The 25,278-nt window shown below is 43.6% G+C and overlaps 1 protein-coding gene across 8 annotated transcripts in view; it reads left to right on the top strand.

Moving 5' to 3' along the window:
- TOM1L2 (target of myb1 like 2 membrane trafficking protein) overlaps positions 1–25,278 on the top strand; it is a 50,810-nt gene that overhangs the window by 13,483 nt on the left and 12,049 nt on the right. For 3 of the 8 annotated variants that reach the window (XM_085237486.1, XM_085237483.1, XM_085237488.1), the window contains exons 2-12: positions 3,595–3,679; positions 4,363–4,441; positions 6,035–6,184; positions 10,143–10,277; positions 11,203–11,361; positions 12,107–12,223; positions 14,887–15,020; positions 17,424–17,472; positions 18,047–18,173; positions 18,920–19,037; positions 20,863–20,938. In XM_085237486.1, coding sequence (XP_085093612.1) covers positions 3,595–3,679; positions 4,363–4,441; positions 6,035–6,184; positions 10,143–10,277; positions 11,203–11,361; positions 12,107–12,223; positions 14,887–15,020; positions 17,424–17,472; positions 18,047–18,173; positions 18,920–19,037; positions 20,863–20,938 — 1,229 coding nt within the window. Of the gene's footprint in view, positions 1–3,328; positions 3,435–3,594; positions 3,680–4,362; positions 4,442–6,034; positions 6,185–10,142; positions 10,278–11,202; positions 11,362–12,106; positions 12,224–14,886; positions 15,021–17,423; positions 17,473–18,046; positions 18,174–18,919; positions 19,038–20,862; positions 20,939–23,771; positions 23,838–25,278 lie in introns of those variants that run through there. The other 5 variants (XM_085237480.1, XM_085237482.1, XM_085237485.1 and 2 more) reach the window with 4 other exon arrangements.

Raw genomic sequence — 25,278 nt, 5'->3', positions numbered from 1 at the left:
AGACCAAGCAGAAAGGATGTTTCATGCCACTCGAATGCCAAAAGTCAGCTCTCAGCTGAAGGAGGGGAGGAATTTGTAATCAGAACTTCCTTGCTTTTGGATGTGGGTAACACAGTGCATTAATGTGCACGTTTCCTGCGTTAACAGGAGGTGCTTTTTTGTGCGTAATTCTTCCCAAATGTTTGAAGCAGGAGTCTCTGAAGTAACATCTGGAAAAGTCCCAAGAGGGAAAGCTGTGATTTCTCTGAACACAAAGATCTGTTCATTCAGGAGACTCTGGTATTCAGACAGAAACCACCACAGTTCTCCTGTTTTCATGTAATGTGATTTGCAGCTAGTGCAACACTACAGATTGGCCTTTTTGGTTACACAGTACTGCAATCACTGCTTTTTGCAGATACAATTTTTGGAGAGCTTTTTACCCGGTTGTGCCAGTGCTTTGATGTGGGCGATGTGCTGCTGGTACCATGCCCAAGCATGAGCCCTTTTCCTCCTCTGATTGAACACTTTTATCCTGGAATTCCTTTGGTCATATCTCAGAGTCCCTTGTGCCACTGATATGCCTTTCAGTGAGGTTGAGCCTGGGGAGCTGGTGATTTTTGAGCAGGGTTTGCGTGGCATTCCTTCCCGATTCTGCACCAGTATCCAAAGTGCCACTAATTCTCTCAGTCGTGTCTATTTGCTGATTGAGAAAGAGCTTTGAGGAGATGCACGGCTTCTGAAATATCCAATAAATACTGCACTGGATATTGAGTATTTATAATTCACTGTATTTTGGATCTGCTGGGGGGGATTCTCTATAGAAGACTGGAGGCAGAGCAGCTCAACGTTTTCTTGGAATTCAGCTTCATGCAAAGCTGCTTGTAGCAGCCGCTTTCATTAGGTGCATTTTGTTCTTGTGTACATAAAGCTTTATTGCTGTAGAACGTGATCTGCCTTCACCTCCATGCAGTCCTTGCTGCTTAGCAAAACATTCTATTTATCATTAAAAACCCTCTAATATTAAGAGATTTAAAAAAAACAGTTACTGCATCTGCTCTGCTGGAGGTGGTCATCCAAGCTGCGAGGGATTTATGAGCACAATGATGCAGAATGAGAGGCTATGCCTTAAACAGACCATATTCCTGAATCTGGGCAGCTGATTTGTTTTCTTAATGTAAAAATATATTTAAAAATTTGTGTGTTCTTGACAGCGTTTGACAGCAGGCAGCGGCTTAGCAATATTCATAGTCTGTGGCTCTGCTATAATCACGTCTTAAAAATGATTGTGGAAAACGCTGATCCTGCACCAAGCAGTGCTTGCAGCCCATTCATTCACTGGTCCTGTAAAACCCGTTTAGCTAAGGTTTATTTTGACAAAATGTGTTTGTGGCACTACTCCATACTAAAAATTGCGATGTTGCAGAGACGATAAAGTGAAGTGATGCTGCTGCAGTGCGTGGGCACATAGGGACATTGGGCTGTGGTCCCCAATAACCTCATTCCTATTTCTCCCCGCAGCCATGGGAGGGAGAGCAAAATCCCCCTTCTCCGGCAAGGTTTGGTTACTGCTTTTATTCTTATTTTATTTTTTTATCTCTGTTCTTTAGTGTAAAATATGGGGGAGCCTGTGTGGGTTTAAGACGTACGCTTGTCTTTTGGAAATGAGCTCTTTTCCCCTTGGTAATGTTTAATTCGAACAGGAGTCAGGATCTAATTTTAGTCTCTTCTTCAGCACTTGCTGCTGTTGTCGTTCATCCTTTGTAGCGTGCCTGACCCAGATTTGCTGCTTGCAGCCCCACAGCAGAGCTGCCTGGCTGCAGGGAAGCCGCATAGGTTAGCATGCCAGTTCTTTGAGCACTGTTACGTAGTGATGGAGAGCCCCTGCAGAACCAAAACACAGCAGGCTGAGGGCTGAATGCTCTTCTTTTCCATCATGTCATGGAATCACAAAACGGTTTGAGTTGGAAAGGACCTCTAAAGGCCGTCTGGTCCCCCTCCCACAGCAATAAGCAGGGACACCCACAGCTCCATCAGTGCTCAGAGCCCTGTCCAGCCTGATGGTGGGTGTCTGCAGGGATGGGGCACTGTCAACTCTGGGCACCCTGTGCTGGTGCTTCACAACCTTTAGCGTAAAGAACATCTTCCATATCCAGCCTACCCCAAGTCCTTTTTTGCACCATCCTTTCCAGCTTGTAGTGATAGAGTAGTTGCCATGATGCAGGTGCAGAGCTTGCACTTGGACTTACTGAACCTCTTGAGGTTCTCCTGGGCCTGCTGCTCAGCCTGTCTGGTTGGCATCCCATCCCTTGAGTGTGTTGATTGCACCACACAGCTCTGTGCCATCTGCAAACTTGCTGAGAGCGCTCTCAACCCTGCTGTCAGTGTCTCTGATGTCAGTGTCTTCTCCATTCTGAAGGCCATTCTGGTTTCTTCTCACTCTCCATGCGGATTTTGCACACTGTTTGATCTCAGCCCCCTGTAATTGCTTTCATGGTGGAGCTGCTTTAGCCACTGTGCTGGTGTCAACAAGTCTCTGAAACCTGAGTTATCCAGACACATTGTCTTTTTCCAGATAATGTCCCATAATTACAGCCTGCAGGCATCTCTATGCGCAGTCACAGTGATAAAAATGTTAATGGAAAAACGCTGTTGGTAAACAGAAAAGGAGAAGTGTGAAGTCCTTGGAGCCCAGCGTTCTAAAACAAAATCTGCCTTGTTCTGGGGGACAGATTGGGATGTGATGTAAAGACAGAAGGAGAGCTGGAGAAGATGGTACCTGCGGTTTTGTTTCTGAATTAAGATATTTAGAAGATTTTTCTTTTCTTGGTTATTTTATGTTAGGGGAAAAAAAAAAAAAAAGCTTTTCTTTGTCTTATTTGGATGCCAGGCATCCATAGAAAAACCTAGACTAATTTGGAAGAAAAGATCCTGTTTGCCATAAAGGTCTGCTTTTCGGGTCTCTTCGGCCACAGGCTTCACCTTGAACTTTGCAGCCTTTCTGCATGTGGATAGAGCAAAACAGACAGGGTTTGAATGCTGCAAGTGAGAAGTGTGAAAATGTCATGGGGTGTTCTAGGCACCACTAGACAGAACTGTATTGATTTAGAAGGAAATCCCAAAGAGGGAATAGTTCTTGTCAACTGATTATCTGAAGTTGTGGTTATGCTACTCTTGCAGTCATCCATGAGTGACTTCCAGCAGCTGTGCCATAGGTCGTTCTTCCTGTAGAACTTCCAGGGAGGTGGTCTTGTTAGTCTGGGGGAGGTTTTCCTACCTCATACGGTGTGGTATCTGAGAGGTTTAAGTTGGAATTAGCTGACATTTTCTTACTTTCTTGGCAACTCAGGAGTCTTTGTGGAACTGCCCATCTGTGTGGGCTGAAGGTGGTGAGTTTATGGGATAATTGATTCTACCTGGAAACCTCTGTGCTCACCCTTAAACCAGGAGGGAAGGTAGGACTTTGCTTAGAGTTGATGGGGGAAGATGGGACTTGTTTATTTCTATTTTTCTTTTACTGGACTGTTTCAGCTGAGTCACTGAAGGTGGATTGAAGTACCTAATCAGAAAGATGTGGGGAAAAAAAATTATATAAATGTTTTATTTTCTTTTCAGAAAAGGCCACAGATGGCTCCCTACAGAGCGAAGACTGGACACTTAACATGGAGATCTGTGACATTATCAACGAGACAGAAGAAGGGTATGCACTATTTCAGCAAACTTTGAAAGGCTCATGAGCAAAGTCACCTCCAGTTGCATTCAGATGTGAGGAGGTGCAGTGAGTCTGGGGGCAGCTGCTCGTAGCTCAGATGCAGTTTACATGCAAATTGTTTGGTTTTCCTCCTCCTTTCATATTTCAGAGAAGCCCTGTAAAGTCCAGCATATTCTGTGCTACGTGTCTGCTTGGGAAGGCTGGCATGAAAAAATGTCTGCTTAGAGAGAGTAACAAGTTTGTACTTCTGGGGTTCTTAGTTTCAGTAGATGCATCTCAGTGCTTCAATGTTATCAATTTCAGCTGTTTGAATAGAGAAGCTTCTTTTATGCATTTCCTTCAGCATCAGACAAGCTGTGCTTCTTGTGGTTTGGAGGAGAGCCCGTGGCTGGTGTTACACTCTGGGCCTTCTTCTGAGAGCTTGTCAGTCTTTCTTGTTTGATCAACGTCTTGCTATTTTGGCGGCCTCAGGCATTGCTCTGCCCTTAGTAGCTGTAATACTTAGTCTTTTCACATAATTCTACATGGCCCTAGTTTAGTTGTAGTGAAGTTACCTAAAGATAATACAGATGCTTATGTCCATCTAGGAATGATAAAGGATTTTTGTCTCTCAGTATGGCATGTGAAAAGTATGTGAGCTGTCTTTTTACAATGGTATGTTTCTCCTTCAGTCCAAAGGATGCCATTCGAGCGCTGAAGAAGAGACTGAATGGAAACAAAAATTACAGGGAGGTCATGCTGGCTCTTACGGTGAGTGGAGGCAGGCTGGAATGCCTCAAAAGGGCAGATCCCTTTTCTTTTGTCATTTTGTTTTTCCGGCATTCTTTTGAATATACACATTCTTCTCTTGTGAACGGTCACTACTCTGCCCTTTTCTCTTCGGTTGCCTGCAGACTTTCTTGAGGAGAGATACTGGAAGTTTTGCTTAGCATTTTTCTAACTCAGTTGATTTCTGCTTTTGTCTGTGCACTTATCCATCCTGAGTACTGACAGAGGAAAGTCATAGCTCAAGTGTGTCCCTACCCTTTGGGAATTTACTACTGTTTCTCCACTCCCAACTGTGGGCATATTTGCAAGTGGAAAATATGGCACTTACCATATTTTCAACTTCCTAAGTAGCTGGTATTCAGTTTCCCTTGTGAATCAATCTCCGTAGGAGGCTCATATTAATTTATGCTGATCTAATTTTGCTCAGTAAAGTGTAAATTATATTCTGTGCATCTGCTAAGGTGTGAGATAATTTGCCAGTGACCTTTCCTACTGGGGAGAGCTGGGGTTTCCTGGATAATGCAGCACTCCAAAAGCGTGATGCTGGGCAGGCTGTGCGCCACAGCAGTCTGAGGAATGAGCAGCAATAACGAGATCGAGTTATACTGCTGTGGGTAGGTGATCTGTATGATTCTTTCACAAAGCTCTTGTTGCATCTCCCTGATGAAGCGTGACTGTACTTTCTGTCTTCATGCCATTTCCTGTGCGGGATTGTCATTTTGACAGATTACCAAGGACCAAACCACGAGATTATCCATTGCGCAGGAAAGAGCAAAATTCATCAGGAGTGAGTCCGTGTCATCAGAGCTGATGAAAGTGGCTGAAGTAGGAGAGTAATTATAGACTCCTCAGATAGAGAGTTGCAGTAGTTATTAGGCATAGCTGTAAGGAGAAGTGACGCGTTGGATTTATCTCCATGCTAATCATGTTCTTCAGAGAAAAATCAACAGCTGTTCTTCCATGGCAGTTGAATGGCAAGTGGAAGGTGCCTCTAGCTAGGTTGCAGGGGGAAAATGTGTCAAAGTATAACCTGCCAGAGCATTCACAGGAGAGTGTTTTGAATGAGTGAAGATCATTCACCTGAATTCCCAACCCAAAAACATGAGTTGTAGCTCAGAGCAACTGGGTCCAGCTGTGTCCCAGCTACATAGAAAATGCTGGAGTGCCTCAGTGTGATAATATCTCACAGTGACAGGATGTCCTCTGCCTTCCCTGCTCTGGATGTGATGCTCTGTATTTAGCTGCTCAGCTGTGCAAGTTGGAAAGTTCTGCTTTAGAGAGAAAGAAACCTTATATTTCTTTACTTTGAAAACAGGCAAAAGTAAATTGCAGAAGTGTCCAATATGTTGATGATAGGCAAAGTACTTCAGAATGTTGTGTAGGAAGGGAGCTTTTTGACAATACTGGAGAAAAAAAATGAAGAACTGAGAATATAAGAATATAAAATCTTATAATCTTTTCTTTTGTCTCTCTCTCTTCCATTTTATTAATAAATAAACCAGAAACCGACCACATGGCTGCTGTGTGCGTGATCAAGCTTTGCTCCAACAACAAATGTTTTTTGTTTGTGTGTAGGTGTTGGAGACCTGTGTGAAGAACTGTGGCCATCGCTTTCATGTCTTAGTGGCAAACCGTGACTTCATAGATGGTGTTCTGGTGAAAATCATCTCGCCCAAGAATAATCCCCCCACCATTGTACAGGATAAAGTACTCGCACTGATTCAGGTACACAGCTTGTCTGTACTTCCATATGTTGCTGCCTGAAGTAAGGACTGTCTGCTGCAGGGCTACGCATCGCTGAACATGCTGTCATCATTAAAAAATGTGGCAAGTTTTTTATATGTAAAAACAAACAATATATCCAGATTGGCAGCGAAGAGCAGACGTGCACATGCAGAGGAATTGTATCCAGGGAGAAATGTCTGGATTCTTGTTGGAAAGATAACTCTCTGCTCTGAAACAAGAGGGCTTAAAGATAAGTGGGTTGCTTTGCAATTTAACAGTCAAATTTAGAAGCTGCAGACCTGCTTCTGCAATGGGTTTGTCATTAGAGGCCAGGAAATTTTAGAGCTTTTATTGCCATTTAAAGAACACTTAACCTTCCTGTGTCTGTTTCCCTGAATGGAGCAATTTCTCTCCTTTACAAAGTATTCTGAATTCCTTTTAAAGGTGGCTAGGAAAAGTTAAGGATGATACAGGAGATAAATGGTTTTGGTGTCCCTTCTCTGGTTGTTCTGCAGTGAAAGTGCACCGTCAGTTCAGATATTGGCCTGTCTGCCACTTTTCCTTCTGTGTAGCTTAACAATAAACAGCCATGTTAATTCCAGAAACCGTTAGCAACACGAGGAAACACTGGTGCCTGCCTGGAGGAGATTTCACAATTATAGGCAACTTTATCACTAAGCTCTTACTGGCTACTGCAGATACCAGAGACTAAGAGATACTGAGTATTCAAAATGATATAAACCTGCTGCAGTGTTTCTTGTGGGATGGCATTTACAAACACATAACATAATTTTCCAAATATACTTCTGATTTCTGTGGCTAAACATGCAGTTGAATTCCTACTGGTCTGTTTGGATATGCAGGCAGGACATTGTTAGAGCATGACAATGTAAATAAGTGATTTCCAAAAAGGAAATAGGCTGGGTGGGGAGACAAGGTGTGCATTTCACTGGGGCACATAGAGTTCCTCTATTTCTGGTCTCTGATCTGAGCCCTGGGTGTCTGCTTGGGTGGGAGAGCTGGTACGTGTGGTGGTGGGGCACTGATGTTAAACACTGCCCCATAAGGAGAAATTGTGTGCGTTTCCCTGCTGGTTCCTTTGCTACAGTGTCCTAGGGCATGTTGGTTACTCTGACTCCTGGGCTTATGTGGCTTTTGATATAGAAAGCCTGGGAATTATGGATGTTGCCTGTCAGGGGGTTCTGGTAATGTAGCTAGGGCTGGTAGGTTACTGTGTTCCAGATTGCCTGATGAATTCAGGAAAGCGCCTGCTCTCCTCTCATCTGCCCTATGGACGTTGTACCCAGAGCATCCTATGTGTCATGATCACTTTGCTCTGCTCAGACTTTGCTCTTTTGAGCTCCCTGTAATGCCAGGGGTGCTGATCTCAGCTCTGCTCTGCTAACATTACATTTATCCCTTTCTGGCTTTTTACTGTTCGATATCAGGGAATTAATAAGAACAGAAATGTGAGGATTAATAGCAGACTTGGAAGCATGAAAGTAAAGTTGTACAAACAGTGTATGTCTTCAGCCATATAGCTCTTGTACTCCTGGGCCTTCCCAGAGCACCAGCAGATAAAGCTGCCATGCAATTCCTTATGTAGAGACTTGACTATTCTGAGACATTGGGCATCTTGTGTCTCAGTTTCTCAACGTATTTCTCACTGTACATGAATTAGCATATATTACCAACTGCTAATCCTTCCTTATCCTGATAGAAGGCCCTGGAACTATTCCTCCCACTGGGCACCAAAGGTGAAGCTTAGGGAGGCTTTTAGAAGCATGGCATATTCTATTGAGGGAACACACGTTAAAAAATGTCATACTGGAAAAATTGCCTTGTGATGGTCACTGATTTGGGGCCAGTTTTTCAATAGCATTTTATTCACCTGTTGGAGCATGGTGAGGTGCCAAGTGGGACTTGCACAACAGCATCCTGAAATATCTCCCTTGATTGTGTGGCCCAAAGTCTTTGCAGATCTGAATTCAATCTCACCCCTGTCATACGCTTCCTTGGACAATGGACAAGTCTCCTGAGCTCTCTGTGCAGCTCCTTATCTGCAACACAGAGCTAATGTTCCTTCTGCCTAGCTGAATGGTAAGCTGACTAGGGCAGGGATTGTCTAACAACATGTGCAGACAGTGCTTAGGACAACAGTGCCCAGTCCTTCATGTGACCTCCATGAGACGTGCTGCTGCAGATAACGGTCCCAGTGCGGGCAGCTGAAGAGTACAAATGAAAGTGTCTCGTTTCTCCAGGGAAGAGTTGCAGAAGAGACAATGCATAAGAAAAGCAGAGTGCAGATAAGTGAGTTCGCTGTCGTTATTGCTTTCCAAAAGACCCGTAAGAAGCCAGTGGAATAGGGATGCATTAGTCCATGCTCCTAGGCAAACAAGTGCCAAGAAATGCTGGGGACTTTTGCTTCTAAGTTTCTTCTGAGTGATGATTTAATAGAGCATCCCTTGTTGAACATTTTTCACTCCCTCTTGCACATAGAGTGGAAATGGGAAACACCATTATGTAGAAACATCATTCAGATGACTTGTTATGTAAATTGAAAATGTAAAGGCAGTGCAAGGGTAGAGTTACTTGTGCAGTAAGTATCTTTGTGATAATCAGGGATGGTTCTGAAGGTCACTTCCAAGGAAGCAGAATGGCTTGTTGCAATTGGAACTGGTTTCCATGCTCAGACAGGACTGCTTGACTTGTACTGCATCAGAGCATTAGATGCAGTCAATTTGCTAACCAGGAAGCAAACATAGAATTGCCAGCTTGTGAATAATAATGGATTGTCTCCTGAGTACGTATCGTAGAGGTGTTTTCTTAGAATTGAACAGAGTAGGAGTACAAGTTAAATATTATTATTTTTTAGCTTGTCTTTCTACCTTTGATCTTTCCTCTCCAATACAAAAAGTAGTTAAAAACAGGTTTTAAAATGAAAATAAGTGAGGAAGTAGTGTAAAAGTGATGACTAAATGAATGAAGGCCGGAACCCACGCACGTCTCACAGCAATTCTGGAGCCGGCATGCTGCACTCCGTATCGCATATATGGGGGCTCAGCTGAATGCTTTATTTTTAAATGAGTCATGATATTGCAATTTTTCCTTCCCCTAACTTGTTAATACGTGGCAAATTTCCAGCGAAAGTGAAAGCGGGGAAAAGTCGTTCAAGGTACTGTGTTCCTAAGGCTTCGTGAGGGCAGGAGGCTGGCTGGCGAGGAGAAACACTGCGCACCCCCAGTGAAGGAAAAGCTCAAGTGTGAATTGAAGCCTTTTTAGACAGAGGAGAATTCAAGCGGGAAAGATATTATGAGTGGGAAATTCTCCCTTTAAGCTTGTTCTTTCTGACACACTCCGTGTTGGATATGCTCTGTAAGAATACAGGCTTCGTTAGTTCTGCTGCTCGTGGGACTGCATGTTTCATGATACATGAACCTCAGAAACAGCCCTTGTTATTGAAGTTCGGTCTTAAAAAAAAAAAAAAAGTGCTGAAGAAAGCTTGACAGCTGTTTTTTCTTCTGCCATAAATGAGGACGTTTCACAATGTTAATTACCTAAGATTATTATGTGGCTTCATGAATTCTGCTTAGACTGATTTAATCTTTTGTATGTTTTTAGTTTTCTGGTGGGTTGTTGGCTGCAAAACATGAAGAAAAGATCAGCCTGCAGACAGTGCTCAGGAGAGGAGATTGGAAGGAGCTTTCATTTGCATTTACAGACTGATGATGGCAAGGGCTATATGAAACTACTGTGCACTGGGTTGCTATGCTGTACTCATATAAAATGTGTATATGACTGTCTTAATAACATTTGCAGGGTCTTTTTGACCAGGTCTAATGACTACAGCTTCCCTTTGAGGCTGAAATGTACAAAAGCTGTTGTGGTTAGTATCTGAGGTCATGATGGAGAAGAACTTTATTGGGAATGTCCATGGATAATCCCTCCTGTTTTCCAGGCCTGGGCTGATGCCTTTCGAAGTAGCCCTGATTTAACTGGAGTAGTGCACATTTATGAAGAACTTAAGAGGAAAGGCATAGAGTTTCCCATGGCTGATCTTGATGCTTTATCTCCAATACACACACCACAGAGGGTAAGCTGCAGTGCTGCAATGTTGGGGGTGTTTTCCACAGCTGGGCAACTGCTCTTCTTTCTCCTCCTGTTTCTTTGTACTTGGCTTATTTTCTCACTTCTGGAAGGAATTTAGGGAAGGGGCATGTAGCAGAAGCATAATGCAGGCTGGTAAGTTAGTGGAATCTCCTCCCTTGAGTCAAACATCAGTCTGAAAGGAGTTTGGAGGTTTGTACACTTGTCTTGTACCACAAAACCACCACATAAATGCTGCTAATTCTCAGAGAGAGACCATAAGTATATGAGATTGCCTCATTTTCTCAACATTATACTTGTTTCTCTTGGTAATAAACCTGAACCAAAGCCTGCCCATATTTTAAAGGTATACAGATGCTGAATCTCCCTCTGATCCCATGCTAACATGAGGTCTTTATACCTTTGAAAACTTAGGTATGTGAACTTGACAAAAACTACTGCTAGGAAGGAACTTAATGATCACAGGTGTTCTGATTATTCACTGTGAAAAGTTAATGAGTCTTTGAAGTGGTAAATGCAAATGATCAGAACTGAAGGATTACAATCCTTGTGTCAAGATCAATTAAATCCAGTACCTATTTATCACGTCATCTCTTGTAAGCCTACAGTTTAGTTCCTAGTTTAAAATTATTTATAATTATTTATCTTTGGCTCTTATTTTTATGTTGCGTTTTACTTCTCATAATAAATTGACTTAGGTGCATGTGGCCTGGGTCAAAAAACACGGGTGTGTATCTTGGTTGCAGCTGTCTGTTTATGGGCTGGTCTGCCAGTCTGTTCTCGTAACTGCACTGACCTTTTCCACAAGGTACAATTATGTTCTATATTTGAGCCTATCTGGCTTGAGGTTGCTGACAAAGCAAGTGCTGTCACCATTCAGTTTTTGAACTGCTGTCTTTCTGATATGGCAGAGTGTTCCTGAAGTTGATCCTGCAGCAAATATGCACAATTCACAGTCTCAGCAAAGGATGAGCACCAGTTCTTATTCTTCACCTTCTCCAACAGCGTATTCTGCTCCACAAGCTCCAGCTCTGAATGTGACTGGCCCCATCACTGCCAATTCTGAACAGGTATTGGGATGATTATTCTTTTGAGTGAAACTCAGCAGATCAAATTAGAAACCAATTTGCAGAGGAACTTTCATTTTCACTCTTCTGACATTGATTGCCTCCCAGGTCTGGTTCTACTTAGTAATCTTTCCTCCTATTGTACTGCAAAATCTAGGGTTTAGCTTTGTATGTGTGGCCTCCTAATGACAGCAGTTATGAAATCTCACAGTCTGATGCACCAGTCCACTCCGCAGTGGTGCTCTAGGTAAGCAGTTTTTCCACTAGCCATACTCCTTTAGAGGCACAAAACACCTTGCAGATGCAGTAAGTCTTTCTAACAAGGACTTAAGCCTGCATCCCTCAGGATACCCTAATATAATATCATCCCTTCTCTGTGCTGAAAAAAAAAAAAAAAAACCAACTTAGCAGCAGAGATCTTGCTTGAAAAATGTATATCCTTCCTCACATTTGAGCAAGACACACAAGATGGCAACCAAGATCTGGTTTTAGCCACTGTTTTCAATTGCTTCTCTTCTATACAAGCATATCACATCTGTCTGTGTTGTGATAGTGACTGATATTGCACAGTTTGTTTCTTTCTTCTTTTTCTTTTTCTAAAATTTTCTCCTGGCTGAAACTTCACCTTTTTCTCCCACTAGAATATGTTGAGCCTCATATTTCAAGTCAGAGAGAACCAGAGGTATCACTAAGTCAGTTCAAGCCACAAGGTTAAGCAATACTTTGCTGTCTTTTTACCCTAACATAGATTGCCCGGCTGCGCAGTGAACTGGATATTGTTCGTGGGAATACCAAAGTGATGTCTGAAATGCTGACAGAAATGGTTCCTGGACAAGAGGATTCTTCAGACCTTGAATTACTCCAGGTAACACTTCTCTAGCAAATATGATTCTGATCTTGTCTGTGCTTGAGGTTGGTTGTGGGTTTTGTTGGTTTTTTGGGGTTTTTTTGGAGGTGGGATGTTTTTTTGTTTTTGTTCCCTTTAGTGCTATGACTTGCTTGGTTTATGTAATGGATGTGGGCTGTACTTGATCCCAGCCAGTCTCATCTCTCAATGCTCTTCATTTGATAAAGCTTCTCATGATGAGGATTTCTCAACTTCTGTCGAAACGCATTTCATTGCTTTCTTTTGCGTGTTGCTAGTTGTTTTTTTCGTAATGTTGAATAGTCTTCCTTACCATTCCTTCCTTACCTTACTACAGCCTAGAGCTGCCATAGGCTCATTAACTAATGAGCATTTCTCCTTTCAAGTCCTCCACAATCAAGTGTGCAGTAGTAAAACGTTCCTGGCGTTACAGGAAAAAAACCACATTCCTTGGTTCCAGACGGACTAGGAATTGCCAAGGGTTTGTGGGTTCTCTGCCACTTGAAATAAATGAACTTCTTTCCAGCGGATGCGCTGTAGGTTCTCCTGAAGGCAGTGGCTTAAGGCAGGAGCTGAGGTGAAGTTTCATGCTGTCAACATGGCCTGACTGGGTAATCAGAAGAGTTTTATTTCTAGGGCAATCTCAATCCAGTGCTGTTCTTGTTACTTTGAAAGAAAAAGAAACCTGTATGTAGAGCTCACAGGTCAAGCTTCATAGCTACTTCTCCAGACCTGTGGTAGCGAGGTCCCCTTGGCTGAGGAAGTTAATACAAACCAGCTGCAACACAGATGAGGAATACTGTGAGCTAGCATCCAGCCACTGCCCTTACCGTGCTATTTGCCTTTTCATAGCTTCAGAAATAGGCTGCTGTTCTGATCCTCCAGCAGGGAGGATGGGCTCCCACAATAGTACATTTGGAGGAAGGCAGGGAATTGCTCTCTGCGATACATCAGAGTTTGAAATCAATCCAAGAATTGGTCTCTCCCGTGCAGCTGTGCTGTGTGTTTGTCTCGGAGCCATCATGGCAGCTGACGAGAGGCTTTATGATAAAGAGCCTTTCATTTACTGCCCATTTGGGTTGGACAGCTCAAAGCAAAAGAAGCTTCCAGGAAACCATGACAGACCAAAACGGCGTAGAACGGTTTGCTTGCATTCAGAAACATCTACCAACATCTTGACAGCATAACCTTACAGCATAGCTTTAAGGTTAAAGATCTTGATCATAAAACGGAACGACAGCAGCAATTCTTTATTCCAACTGGTTCCCTTCAACTGCTGCATCCTAAATCTGAATCACAGAGCTGTTGAGAACCTGTTTTTGATGACAAAGGATGGGTGGTCTTTTGAGAGCTGTGAGCTGGGTGCTGTGTGGAAGAGCTCCTTGCTTTGAGGTTTATATAGCTGTCCTCCTTAAATAATCCCTGACATTTTCTCAAACAATCAAATGTAAACAGCTTGCTAGAGAGCCAGCTCTGAGCAGAATAGATAGGTACTGTCAGCCCTCTCAGAAAGGCAGCAAACAAACCTCTGAAATGTCACAATCTGCTTCTAAAGTGATGGGATCAAAACTGACATTGGAGAACACATTCCTCAAGCTGTTAAGGCAGCTGGATTGCACTAGGTGAAATTTATCCAGAGCTTAGGTTGTCAGACCATGCAAGGAAAACAAACACATTTTTGCTTTCATCCCAAAGGTTGTGTACTAACAAGTCATCCTTGTTTAGTGCTGAATTTTTGCTCTGAAATGGAGCTGGGGGGTGGAAGATGATGGAAGGACATGCTTTAGTTGAAATGTCAGTGCCCATTGAAGTAAAACTGTGGATCTAATGAGTGGTGCCATGCCATATGTCATGTTTCTTCCTGTAGTTCCTCCTCAGCATACCAGCTTTGACCTTTGGTCGTGAGGCCTTTCAGACCAACGGAGGTGAAAAAAAATATATAGATAATTTATTTTTTTTTAATTTACTTGGTAATTGGTGATCAAAGAGATGTCCTGTAAGCATGAGAACTCCTTTAGACAAACTCAAATCTCCCTGCTCTAGAGTTTTTGTTTTTTAAAACTGTCCACTGCCTTTTTGCAATCTCATCTCTGGACTTACCTGATGGGAATGCTTCTGTGTATAGTTCAGTGGGGGGGGGGGAAGAGAATGCCCATCTTTTCATACTCCTACTTCTTGTTGTATGTTCACCCTCATTCACTCCGTACACGGCAAGCTCTGTGTCCCCTGCCTTTGTCATCCTGTTGCATAGCCCTGATGAACTTTCCCTGCTTGTTCCACCACGTGTGTCTTCTAGTTGTTGCAAATGGAACTGTCAGTAGGAGCAGAGTTTTCAGTGAAAACTCTTCTGGAAAGCTCTTGTATTAGCATATTTTGTTCTTAAAGAAGATGACTAAAATACAGATATTTATTTTCTGAAGTGCTCAGAGTTAAAGAAGAATCAGGATGTTGAATTCTAAATAGGCTCTCAAAGTTCTATGCCATCGTCTCTTGAAGGGCATGTTTGATTAGATGTGCTTTTGGGTGACATTTAATCATGCAAAGATAGACTTGTCTTAGTGTTTCTCAGCTGTGGGATATGTTTGGCTGTGAACAGAACTCAACAAAACCTATTTATTGCTGGCTGCTTATCAAAATGTGTGTGCACAATGCATTCCTCATAGGAGTTGAACCGAACCTGTAGAGCCATGCAGCAGAGAATCGTGGAGCTTATCTCACGAGTGTCCAATGAAGAAGTCACAGAGGAATTGCTGCATGTGAACGATGATTTAAATAATGTCTTCCTCAGATATGAAAGGTGAGACACCTTTTCCATCTACTGTTTACGTTCATTCTGGGTTTTCACTTGCAGGTCAGTTGATGAAGTTGGCTATCTGGACCAGTGGGCCAGCATAACAAAACGTAGAAAGCCAAAGCACGGGAAGCACTTACAAAGTCTTTCTGTTGTCTTTTATGATAATATTCCTGTTTCAGTTGTTTCTTTTAATATTATGTTGTTTTTTTTATTTGTTTTTTGTCCTCGCAGTTGAATTTTTGTAGAGAATATCTGTAAAATGCAGGACAGTATGGTGCAGCATTCTTTGAACTGGCAGACACTTGAGTCTGTAAGTTCCTACCATGTGTTGCTGTATGAATGTAGGAACCAGGGAACGAGAGCAGCACAGCCCCAGCTGCCAGTTCCACTTCCTAACATAGGAGCAGCACAGGCGTTTCTGCAGAGCCTGGCTTGGGGAGGCTCCCGACAGCTGTCTGTCTTCTGATCTCTGAGCTCCCAGCTTCCAGTTCTGGTGCGAGGGGAGCTGCCTGACGTGCACGAAGCCTTCATGCATGGAAGGGTTTTGTTTTTAAATAATGCTTAACATCTTGAAAAGGCCTGGCTTGCACAGAACGGAGGTTTTGAAGAGTCGACGTGCAGGCATCATCCCCAGGGGCGGGACGTGGGTCACAGGACTTGCAGCATGTCAGACAAAGGCGCTGTCAGCCACATCTGCTGCAGGAGTGACACGTGATACGACAGTCTTGGGAAAGTTTAATCTTCCTCTTAATGACAGGCCTGGGGAGCGAGGCACTAAAGAGCACCCTTTGTTCCTTGTCCCTAGCATAGGGCTTTGTTTCTCAAGCCTTTAAAAATAAATTAGACTCTAGATCTGTGAATCCGTGCTGTCACAGCAGAGGCTGGAAAGAAGACTCAGTGGCCTCAATTTTGTCTTTGATTTAGCCCTTCAGAGGAGATCGGGGGAAACTTTGAAACAAATGCTGACTTTTTGTGTGAAACGGTATGTGTTTCATGCACGAGCATGATCCTACGTGGGGCAGAGAGTAACAATCGCTAAGGCTCAGTTTGGTCACCCTGAATATTTTTTTTCCTGTGTTATTCCATCTGCAGCTTTGCTGATTGTAGCTGACGTATTTGTAACCATTATACGCTGCAAGGTGAGCTGAGCAGTGCTGGCGAGCTATTTATGGTAGAATAGCTGCAGTGGTCTGAGTGCTTCAATAAATTCCAATTCTCTGTTGTTCCAAAAGCTCCACATTCATCACATTGATTTCTCTTATGGGTCCAAAGCTCTTTCAGTGATTTGAGCAGGAGCTCTGGCCATCGCCGTGGAGCTTTGGATGTAAGAGAATGTGTGGTACATCAGCCTGCTGGTGAGAAATGGGAGGTGGGAGGTGTCCTAGGTTTCCAGCTTAAGGAACTGGATTTCCACTAACGCCAGACACCCACAGCTTCCTAAAATTGAAATTTGAGCCTGAATTTGTTTTTCTTGCCTTTTAGGTCTAAGTTTTCCTCTGTTACTTTATGAAAATACTTTAGTTTGCTTGCAGTTCTGCACTGTGTTTTGTTCAGCTGAGAGAAAACCCATAGTATTTTTATTTTTTCTGAATAGAGAGGTCACGTGTTACTACTTTTGAATGAGGAGAAACTCTTAACTTCAGAAAAATGATGATAAGAAAGGCTGTGAGAGGAGGTAGTTCCCTCTGCTTTTTGAGTTCATGCTTGCTGAGTTTGCATTTGGGGTTGTATGTGTACATAAGGGTGGGGAAGGAGTAGAGAAGAAACCAGGTCTTGGCTGGCTAGACTTCCTCCCCTAAGAAGCGTGAGGGGTTTTATCTAACCTCATTATTGTTGTTCTCAGGTAGCACCGACCTATGTGAGCATAGATTCTGATGATCTCTGAGTATGTGTTAGGGAATGAGTTTGTTAAGCATTGTTTCTTTTCATGCGTTCTGCTTGGGGTAGAGCTGTGCTAGCATGTATATTGCTTCTAATTTACATGTAGTGCAGCAAGAGGGAGCTGTTAAGTGGGAGTAAGAGTCACTGCGGTGCTCAGCTTATTTAGCTGGGAGCATCAATCTTACTGCAGTTGCTTCTGTCCCTTGGCTAACAGAGCAGTCTATCAAGAAGCACTTAATGGAAAAAAAAAAAAAAAGACAAAATCCTACAGTGTTTTTCAGGCCTGTGTGTGCTGCAAGATCAGATTAGGCAACTTAATATCCACATTGCCAACAATGCAACTTCTGTAACTATCCTCCCTTTGTCCTAGCTTGGAATTAAATCTGCTAAGGATCTCTCTTGGACCAGTGAAAGCTACATTCATTATCCAGCATGTCATGACTTCGTTATAAACTTGCATTTTTCATTGTTTATTGGTGACTTTAATAGTCCCTTTTGATTTATTATGATTTTTTTTTTAAACAGGTTTGAACGATACCGATCAGGACGTTCCACACAAAATGCCAGCAACGGAGTAAGTGCCTAACTCCATGTGTGACATTAGTAGCTACACCACACCAGTCCTGCTGGATCAGACAAAAAGTCAGACCAGCCCTGTGTCCTGTCTGTGGTGGTTAATAGTGGGTACAGGGAAAAGAGTGTAAGAACATGTCAGACTTCTAGCTCAGGAAGTCAGTGCTCCAAAACATCTTTGTGTTTACAGTTCTTGATGGATTTTCTTTCATCTATTGACTTTTTTGTGATTGCTTTTGAGTCTGTGCAGGCTTCTGACGTTCACAGTTGTCTGGTGCAAAAAGATGTGGAAGACACAGACAAATGAGATAAATCTGAAGAGATGTAGATGACCTCCAGGACAGTTCCCTGTTGCCCTTAGCAGTCAGACTGATTTTTTTTTTTTTTTTTTAAACTGGTTGACTTTTTTTTTTTTCCTCCATTAATCTCTTTAGTATCCAAGGGAGTAGCCCATTTGGCAGTATGGAAGAAAGGTCTTTTTAGGAAGCAGACATAGTTTTTTGGTGTTTAATGTTGTACTGCAGGGAAAAAAAAAATCTCTGGCACTTGTAACTTGTGTTGTTTTTATGTCTCAGCAGGTTCTGAATGAGGTGACAGAAGATAACTTAATAGATTTGGGTCCTGGCTCTCCAGCTGTAGTGAGCCCTATGGTCGGAAACTCAGCACCACCATCATCACTTTCTTCACAGCTTGCAGGGCTTGGTGAGTACCTGGTTTAATAGTGCTGATGAACATGTAATGTGTGGACTTGTTCAAACCTGACCAATCCGTGGGTCTTGAAGAGCACACAGGAACAGCTAGGCAGATCTTGAGTGTGGGAGCAAGTCTGAGCTATTGCTGAGGTCCCTTGACTGACCTGAACATCTGATGCACGCTCTTCCTGCAGCTGTTGGGCTGTTGCGATTTACAAGGAGGCATCTTCCTTTTTCACTCTGCACCCTTTGACTCACCTCTACTTTTGCTGTATAACCACAGGAAGTTTTGGTTATGTGGCTTCGACATTTAGGAGGGCTTTCCCATTCGTCTGCCCTATAGCAATCTGTGATTGGGAATCAGCCTGACACAAAAGGGAGGGATTTATTAACCAAAGGGGAGCATGAAAGAAAAGAGACAGATCCAAGTTTTCAGTCCTGGTAAAACTTGTACTATTATTCTTGCTAAGGTTTAGCACTCTATGGGGTGAATACAGTGAATATTCTGGACTGTTCTCCTGCAAATAATGCTTGAATTCTTTGAATGAAAGGTCCTGTGAAACTGATGGATAGTTTACATTAAACCAAACCAAAAATTGCTTGATGTGATCACTTGATTTGACTGGAGGTTCTCTGCTACAGCTGTTAACGAGATGATGCTTATAGCTGTGTTGTTAATAACTTCCTCTATAGCCTACACAGTCATAGCATTACTTGCATGTGGAATACTGTTTCATTGGTCCACTTCTTTTGCAGACTTGGGTACGAACAGTGTCAGTGGCACACTCAGCTCCCTACAGCACTGTAACCCTCGCGATGATTTCGACATGTTTGCACAGACAAGAGGCAGTTCCTTGGCTGAGCAACGAAAGAAGTATGTTGGAGTTTATCTTTAGCGTTCCTTGGTTCATGGCCTTACTATTTTCTAAGGGCATGGATCTGAAATTTCTTTGTTTCATTCCAGATGGAAAAAAGTAGTTTTGATGTATGTTTTTGTGCTGCTTTTAATCCGGGCCTTATCTTTCTGGTCTTTATTAGTATTAGCAAATGGGGAAGTTCTTGCTGCTGGCCAGAGCAGACTGGCTGGGTAATGTTATTTGACAGTTAATGAGTTCATTGGAAACTTGGAAATAAACTTGCATTCACTTTTGCTCTCAAAAAGGCTTGTCACCCCATCCACCTGGCCAGTGCTTAAGGTAGAGGAGCATAAACATCTTTCATATGAAGGTCATGGATACACCTTGGCAGCTGAATTGCTGCGGTCGAGGGCTTGAAAACAGAGTTAACATCAGTTAAACTCTCCCTTTGGCTCAATGATGAGACTCTGAGGATGTCAAGGCAGTGTAGCTTGACTGGCTGTCATGCTGTCTCTAATTTGTTTATATTTGTAGGGCTTGCATCTCTAGGGCTGCAAGTCTGGCAATTTTGTGGGTATTTAACAGGCCCAATTATTTTAATGTAAAATAAACCTGTGCACTTATTAAGAAATCCTTTGATCCCTGTCAAGTGAGATTCATTAAAAGCCACTCAGGTAATTTACTTTCATATATTATTTCTTGCTGCCCCCTGGTTTCAAATTCAAGAGGGTATAATGGCTACCAGCAGTCAGAGCAACACTTCGTTTCAAATCAAGAAATGTTGTTAAATAGGTTAGCTGAGACTTCAGCAGATATTCCAGAGCTGATATGTTTTCGATAATTTCAGCTGGCAGGCTTATTAGGATCTTTCATTTGCAGCCATCAGTACAGCTGTTTGTACTGCTTCAGCTGTAGTGTCAGTGCTGAGATGTGCTCTGCTGTAGAGGCACACGTTATCACTAGATATTTCAGGCTGAGAGCCCTAATGTGCAGTCAGAAAGGAGATGCATTGCAGAGAGATCTAATGGAGTTCCCTCTGTCTCTTGTGCTAAATGAAGCGCGAAACTAGCTTCCCACACTGCACCTCTATCTCCTCCTGCGAGCTAATAGAACAAGGAACACATCAGTCCGTGATTTCACAGGGAAGGATTGCTGTGTCTTCCCTTTGTAAGTGGAGCAGCAGTGAGGCAGGGAAGATGTGAGTGTGACATGCCACCGTGCCTAAGTGAGAGCCTCTGCATGCCCAGGAAAAGCCAGTTCTCCTGCACAGCCATGGCTCCTCCCAGGGGCTGGTGCTGTGCTCAGAGAAGTGATGCAATTGCCTCTGTCACCTGACTAATACATGTCCTTTTTACACAGCGTTGTAAGGAGCTTTTTAAAAATCCAGCCTCTGAAAATAGATGGTGATGAGCCAAGTCAATGCACTTCTTCATGTGCTTCGCTTTAGTTCTTAGGAGTGTTTCACCTGCTTCCAAATCTCTCTGCCAGTTTCCCTCCGTGCATCAAGGTTTCCAAACATCAAGTTTGGTAAATCGTAGTCTGTAATCAGGCCTTTTTTCACAGTGCCCTGCTACCTCTTGGATGTGCCTCATAACTTATTTGCCTCCCTCTCATAATGTCAGTCTTCCCCTTTTTTTCTTCAACAAGCTGTCTGAGAAACTGCTGGTTAGTTTTATACAGAGCACGCCCCTCTTTTTAGAATCCATGTAGTGCAGTTAAGTCCTTTTAAGAAAAGGAATGTACTTTTCGATTTCAAGAGAAGTTAATCAAAATAGCATGTGCATTCTCCATGGATGACTGTTGGGCTTCCTTCTAGTTCTGTGGTTTGTTCCTTTGTTGCAGTGTGACATATGAGGACCCACAGGCTGTCAAAGGACTGGCATCCGCCCTGGATGTTCGGAAACAAAACACAGGAGGGGTAGGTCATTGCTCTGTGTTTTGTTATCTGAAGCTGTGTGTGGAATCCAAGCTGCAGACAGCTCCTTCGACTGAGTCTTCTCATTCTGTATTCTAGTGACATGCTAGTACTGGCTATTTTGAAATTGGTATCTAGGAGCAACTACTTACTCAGTAATGATTGCTAAAGAGCTGCTACTTAGCACACCAGCCTAAAAGCCTTCAAAATGAGAGTGGGTAAATTGTCCTGTGTGCTTGCAGCTTGCCTGAGGGGTCTGGTTCTTTGACTGGAGTTGTTGCTGAAAAGAATAAATAGGGAACATCCTGTTAATGCTGGTGTGCCTCTGTTTGCTTTGATTTTGCTTACGAAAATTGGTGCAGTCTTAATCTGCCAGACTTTGCTCAAAGTGCATGGGCAGGAGCAAGCGACAGGAAGAGAAATTATTCAGACTTTTAATGCTTTGCATGCCTTGCCACAGCTGCCTTTGCATGCAATCTGTTCTGCCCCTGGGCAGGAGGGACCCATGTGCTGCCGCCTCTCACACCACCTGATCCTTACAACTTGTTTCAGAGGATGAGCTTGGCCGACTTTGTGTGTATGCCTCAGTGAAGACAGAAGTGGAAGGAGCTCTCAGGTCATCCCTCAGCCCTTTCTACCACCCTACTTCTTAAAATTGTCCTGTTTACAGCAATAAGTTTTCAGATGACAAAGAAAGCACAGTCTTTCCCTATGCAGTTTCAGTCTGTGCTGACCACTAGGGAGCACGGGAGAGCCAGTGTAGCACGGGGGAGAGGCAGGGCAGCCTGGGCATGTCTCCCTCCATGCAGAACTGCCTCCCCGTGCCTTGGCTGATCCCGCCCTGCTTCTCTCTGAAGTTGAAACGGGAGTGCTCTGGGCAGCTGGCATGCCTGGCAACTTCTGCTCTGAGCCGGAGAGAATTTGTGTTCTGAGCCAGCTGGGGTCGGATCACAGCTGCCTGCATTGGCCATAGTGCAGTGGTTGCCCAAGGAGCACCCCCATCCCACAAATCTGTCTGCTGGTTGCTGTCCCCATCCTCCTGCCAAATGGGTAGTGTATAACCCATCCCACAAAGCTTCGTCCCAGCACAGTTGAGGGAGGGGGTGGTAGCATAGGGAGGCAGGGAAAGAAGTTATACCAGGGAGAGAGAGAGGAATTCCTGATGTCAGTGCTACAGTCAGAGCCCCTGTGTCACTGTGCTCTGTTACTGGGAGGACCTGGGAAGCAGTCTGAGATTCTGTTCTTTGTTCCTGGTTAACCAAAAGCACGGGGCTTGAGTTACTGCTGGCCGAGGGGGCCGTCCGTGTTTATTAATGCTTCTGTTCTCAGGCAGTTGTGCTTGAGGCACCAGTGTCATTCACAGTAGTGTAGCTGCTGCTCTGCCTGAAGTGTTATGGGTTCAGATGGCTGTATCTAAGCTAATCTGATGGGTCAAAGTTTTGTGGGGAGGAGTACTTTATAGGTTGTGGAAGTTTGGGCTCTGAGATGGTGTAGGGACTTTGCTTTTCAAAGGTCCTGGTGACTGTATCGTGTAATAAGAATTGCTCGTTCTCAAGGCACTCTTTCTTTAGTAAACACTACTTTTTGTCAAGTGTTGTGAGGCTTATGGGTGTCTCTTCTTAAAGGAAATAAAAATTAAACTCTCCTAAAGTTCCAGCCGCAGCATGCGTAGGGAAAAACTGGCAGTGAGCAGTAAATGAAAGACATGAGTTAATGTGGGTAGGGAGCTAATTTAAGAAGAGCTCTAGGGTGGAACCAGAGCTTTGCAACACGTTCTGCACACGTTGTCTTCCAGCACAGTTGTGCAGGGGTAAATTTCAGCACATCCGACATTTCTAATGTAGTCATACTCAGAAAGATCTGTAGGGAGATGGCTGCTCACGTGGCATTAGCTGTCTTTTAATATGATTTAGCAGCTGGAAACCGGACAAGCTAAAAATACCCTGAATTCTTAATATTGCTTTTCCTCGTTGGGAATTGCTTTTGTTGCCACAGAGTTGTTGCGTGATCACAGCTGGGAGGAGAGGTGTCCAAGAAACAATTCTCACTGTTATGCAGATAGCAGATAAAGTTGGAGTGATTTTTTTCTTTCTTTTTTTTTTTTTTTTCCCCTCTGTTCTTTTTCTTCCTCTCAGCACAAATACTGAGACATAAGAGATTGCAGCTGATTCTCCACTATCTGGTGTAATGGGGGCAGGTGAGGTATCCCACATAGGATGGGTATCTGCACACAAACTCAGAGCAGTGTGCTGAGCCAGCCCTGCTCTGCAGGGCCAGAGGAAGCCAGAACCACTGGTGGTCCTTTAAGCTTGGAGGTGGGCAGTGGGAAAGGCTGCTGCAGTGCTCCTGCAGGCTGCCATCACTTACCTCCTGCATAACACCTGCACTAGAGCTGTTGTGCTGTAGAGTTTGAGGCAGAGTCTGTTGAGATCAAGAGGATAAGTAAGATTTGCTCTGACATACAGCATTATAAACAAGGGGAACTTCACAGCGTGTTTCCAGCATAGTCTGATTGATTTTGGTAGGTGGTATAGCCTACACTTTCTCTTCTTCTAAGAAGATGACAAACATCAGCCTCACTTCTAGTCAGGTGTTTTTTTTGTTTTTTTTTTTTAATAACAGTGTGGAGGAAGTGCTAAAAATTCAGTGAACTGTCTGTAGGAAGCACAGGGCTCGGGGTGAGCTCTGCCCCTCCATGGACACAGCTGCCAGGCAGCAGAGGGGGATGCGTGTGTGCATGTCTGTGTATGTGAAGCTTTCAACTTGCTGCTGTTTGTATTTATCAAGAGTGTTGCTGTGGTTTCTCTCTTTATGGACTTTTCTGTTCTCAACACAGAGGAGAGGTAAAGGTGGGAACTCAGACATGGAGCCCATAGACAAGTGGCTAATTACACAAGGAATGGTGAGGACTTCACCAGTGGAACGACTCCTACTGCCCACCCCAACCCCTTCACCTAGAATAACCATCCTCCATTCACCTCTTACCCTGCCCTACTGAACCACTTGAAATCAGACAGTACAAGGAGTTGGTGTCCCACCTATGGCATTACCTGGGGCAAAGGGAAAAATTTACACCAGTTTCTGGTTCATGCAGGACAAAGGCCTGTAATCAGCTGAATCATTTGTAGAATCCCACAGCACCTTCAGAGGGGGGCTGGGGGTCAGATTGGTTCCTTATACTGTCTCGATTTAATTATGCAGTATCCACTTTTCAAGGGATAAACACAAGTCTCATACATCTTGTTTGCAAAAAGAACACTTTCTAGGTGCCTTTAAAGCAGACTCTTCTGGTAGTGCTTAACTTCAGTCTGTAATAAATGTACATAATTTTAGGTCATATTTAATTGAACTTAGTAATGCAGGGGTACTTAAGTATGGGAAGAGGAGAATGGGAGAACTGCTACCCAGTGTGACATCTTTCACCTCAGTCAGGGAATTACACAGGCATCAGGATTCAGGCTTCAAAAGGTACAGTAGTGTTCCTGGACTTAAGGGTTTAAATCCTGTGTCTAGTGATGACAGTGTTCTGATAACATCAAGCTTCTGGAAATCTCAGGATATGTGCACACTTTGTGTCCTTCTTCAGCATGCTTGCAGCGAGAAGTCTGAAAGTGTGTTTAAGTGCAGGAGACAGAGGTAGGTTTAAAAAAAAAAAAAGCCTCTGCTGTGCCTTAAAGCCAAGTTTTAAGGGTAGTTTTATGTTTTTGGACTACATCATCCATCATTTTAAGTGTTTGGGAATAGCAGTAATGGGACCTACTGTAGAAAGTCCTAACAGTCCTATTGAGGTAGTGCTGGCTGCAGCTGGGTTTGGAAACACGCAGTGCAGAACACTCTGGGATTGATACACACTCTGAGTATGAGGCTGAGTGCAGGATGCCTGTGGAGCAGGAGTGCCTGGCTCCAGGGAGAGCCTCCAATGGCCCAGACTGAATCACCAGTGCTCAGAAAGAGAAACACCCAGAAAACTCAAGGCTAAGAACAGTCAGAGCATGCAGTATCAGAGTGCACCAACTCGGTGCAGGTGCACTGTGCCTCTGCTAGGTGTCCATCCATCATGAATAATCCCGTGGTTGAGATAGGGCCTCATCTTTGCCGTTCCACTGTTTACAAGAGCAGCCCTGTTGCTCACACCCCTCAAACCACTGTTTTATTGAAAAAACAAACAGTATTTGTTATTGGCTTGTGGTTATTCAGACTGGAAAAAGGATACTGCACTCTTCATGGAGGCATACAGAGCTGGGGAGGGGGAGGGGCTGGCTGTGCAGCTGGTTGCTGCTCTGAGAAGCCTGTCACCTTGTTTGTATGCTAAATGTGAGAGAGAAATACCTAAAATAAACCTA

Source organism: Meleagris gallopavo, chromosome 16 (genome assembly GCF_905368555.1).
Source record: "Meleagris gallopavo chromosome 16, MGAL_WU_HG_1.1, whole genome shotgun sequence".
Lineage (NCBI taxonomy): Eukaryota > Metazoa > Chordata > Aves > Galliformes > Phasianidae > Meleagris > Meleagris gallopavo.
Note: the sequence above shows the minus strand (reverse complement) of the source record. Positions and strands in the feature narration are given on the sequence as shown.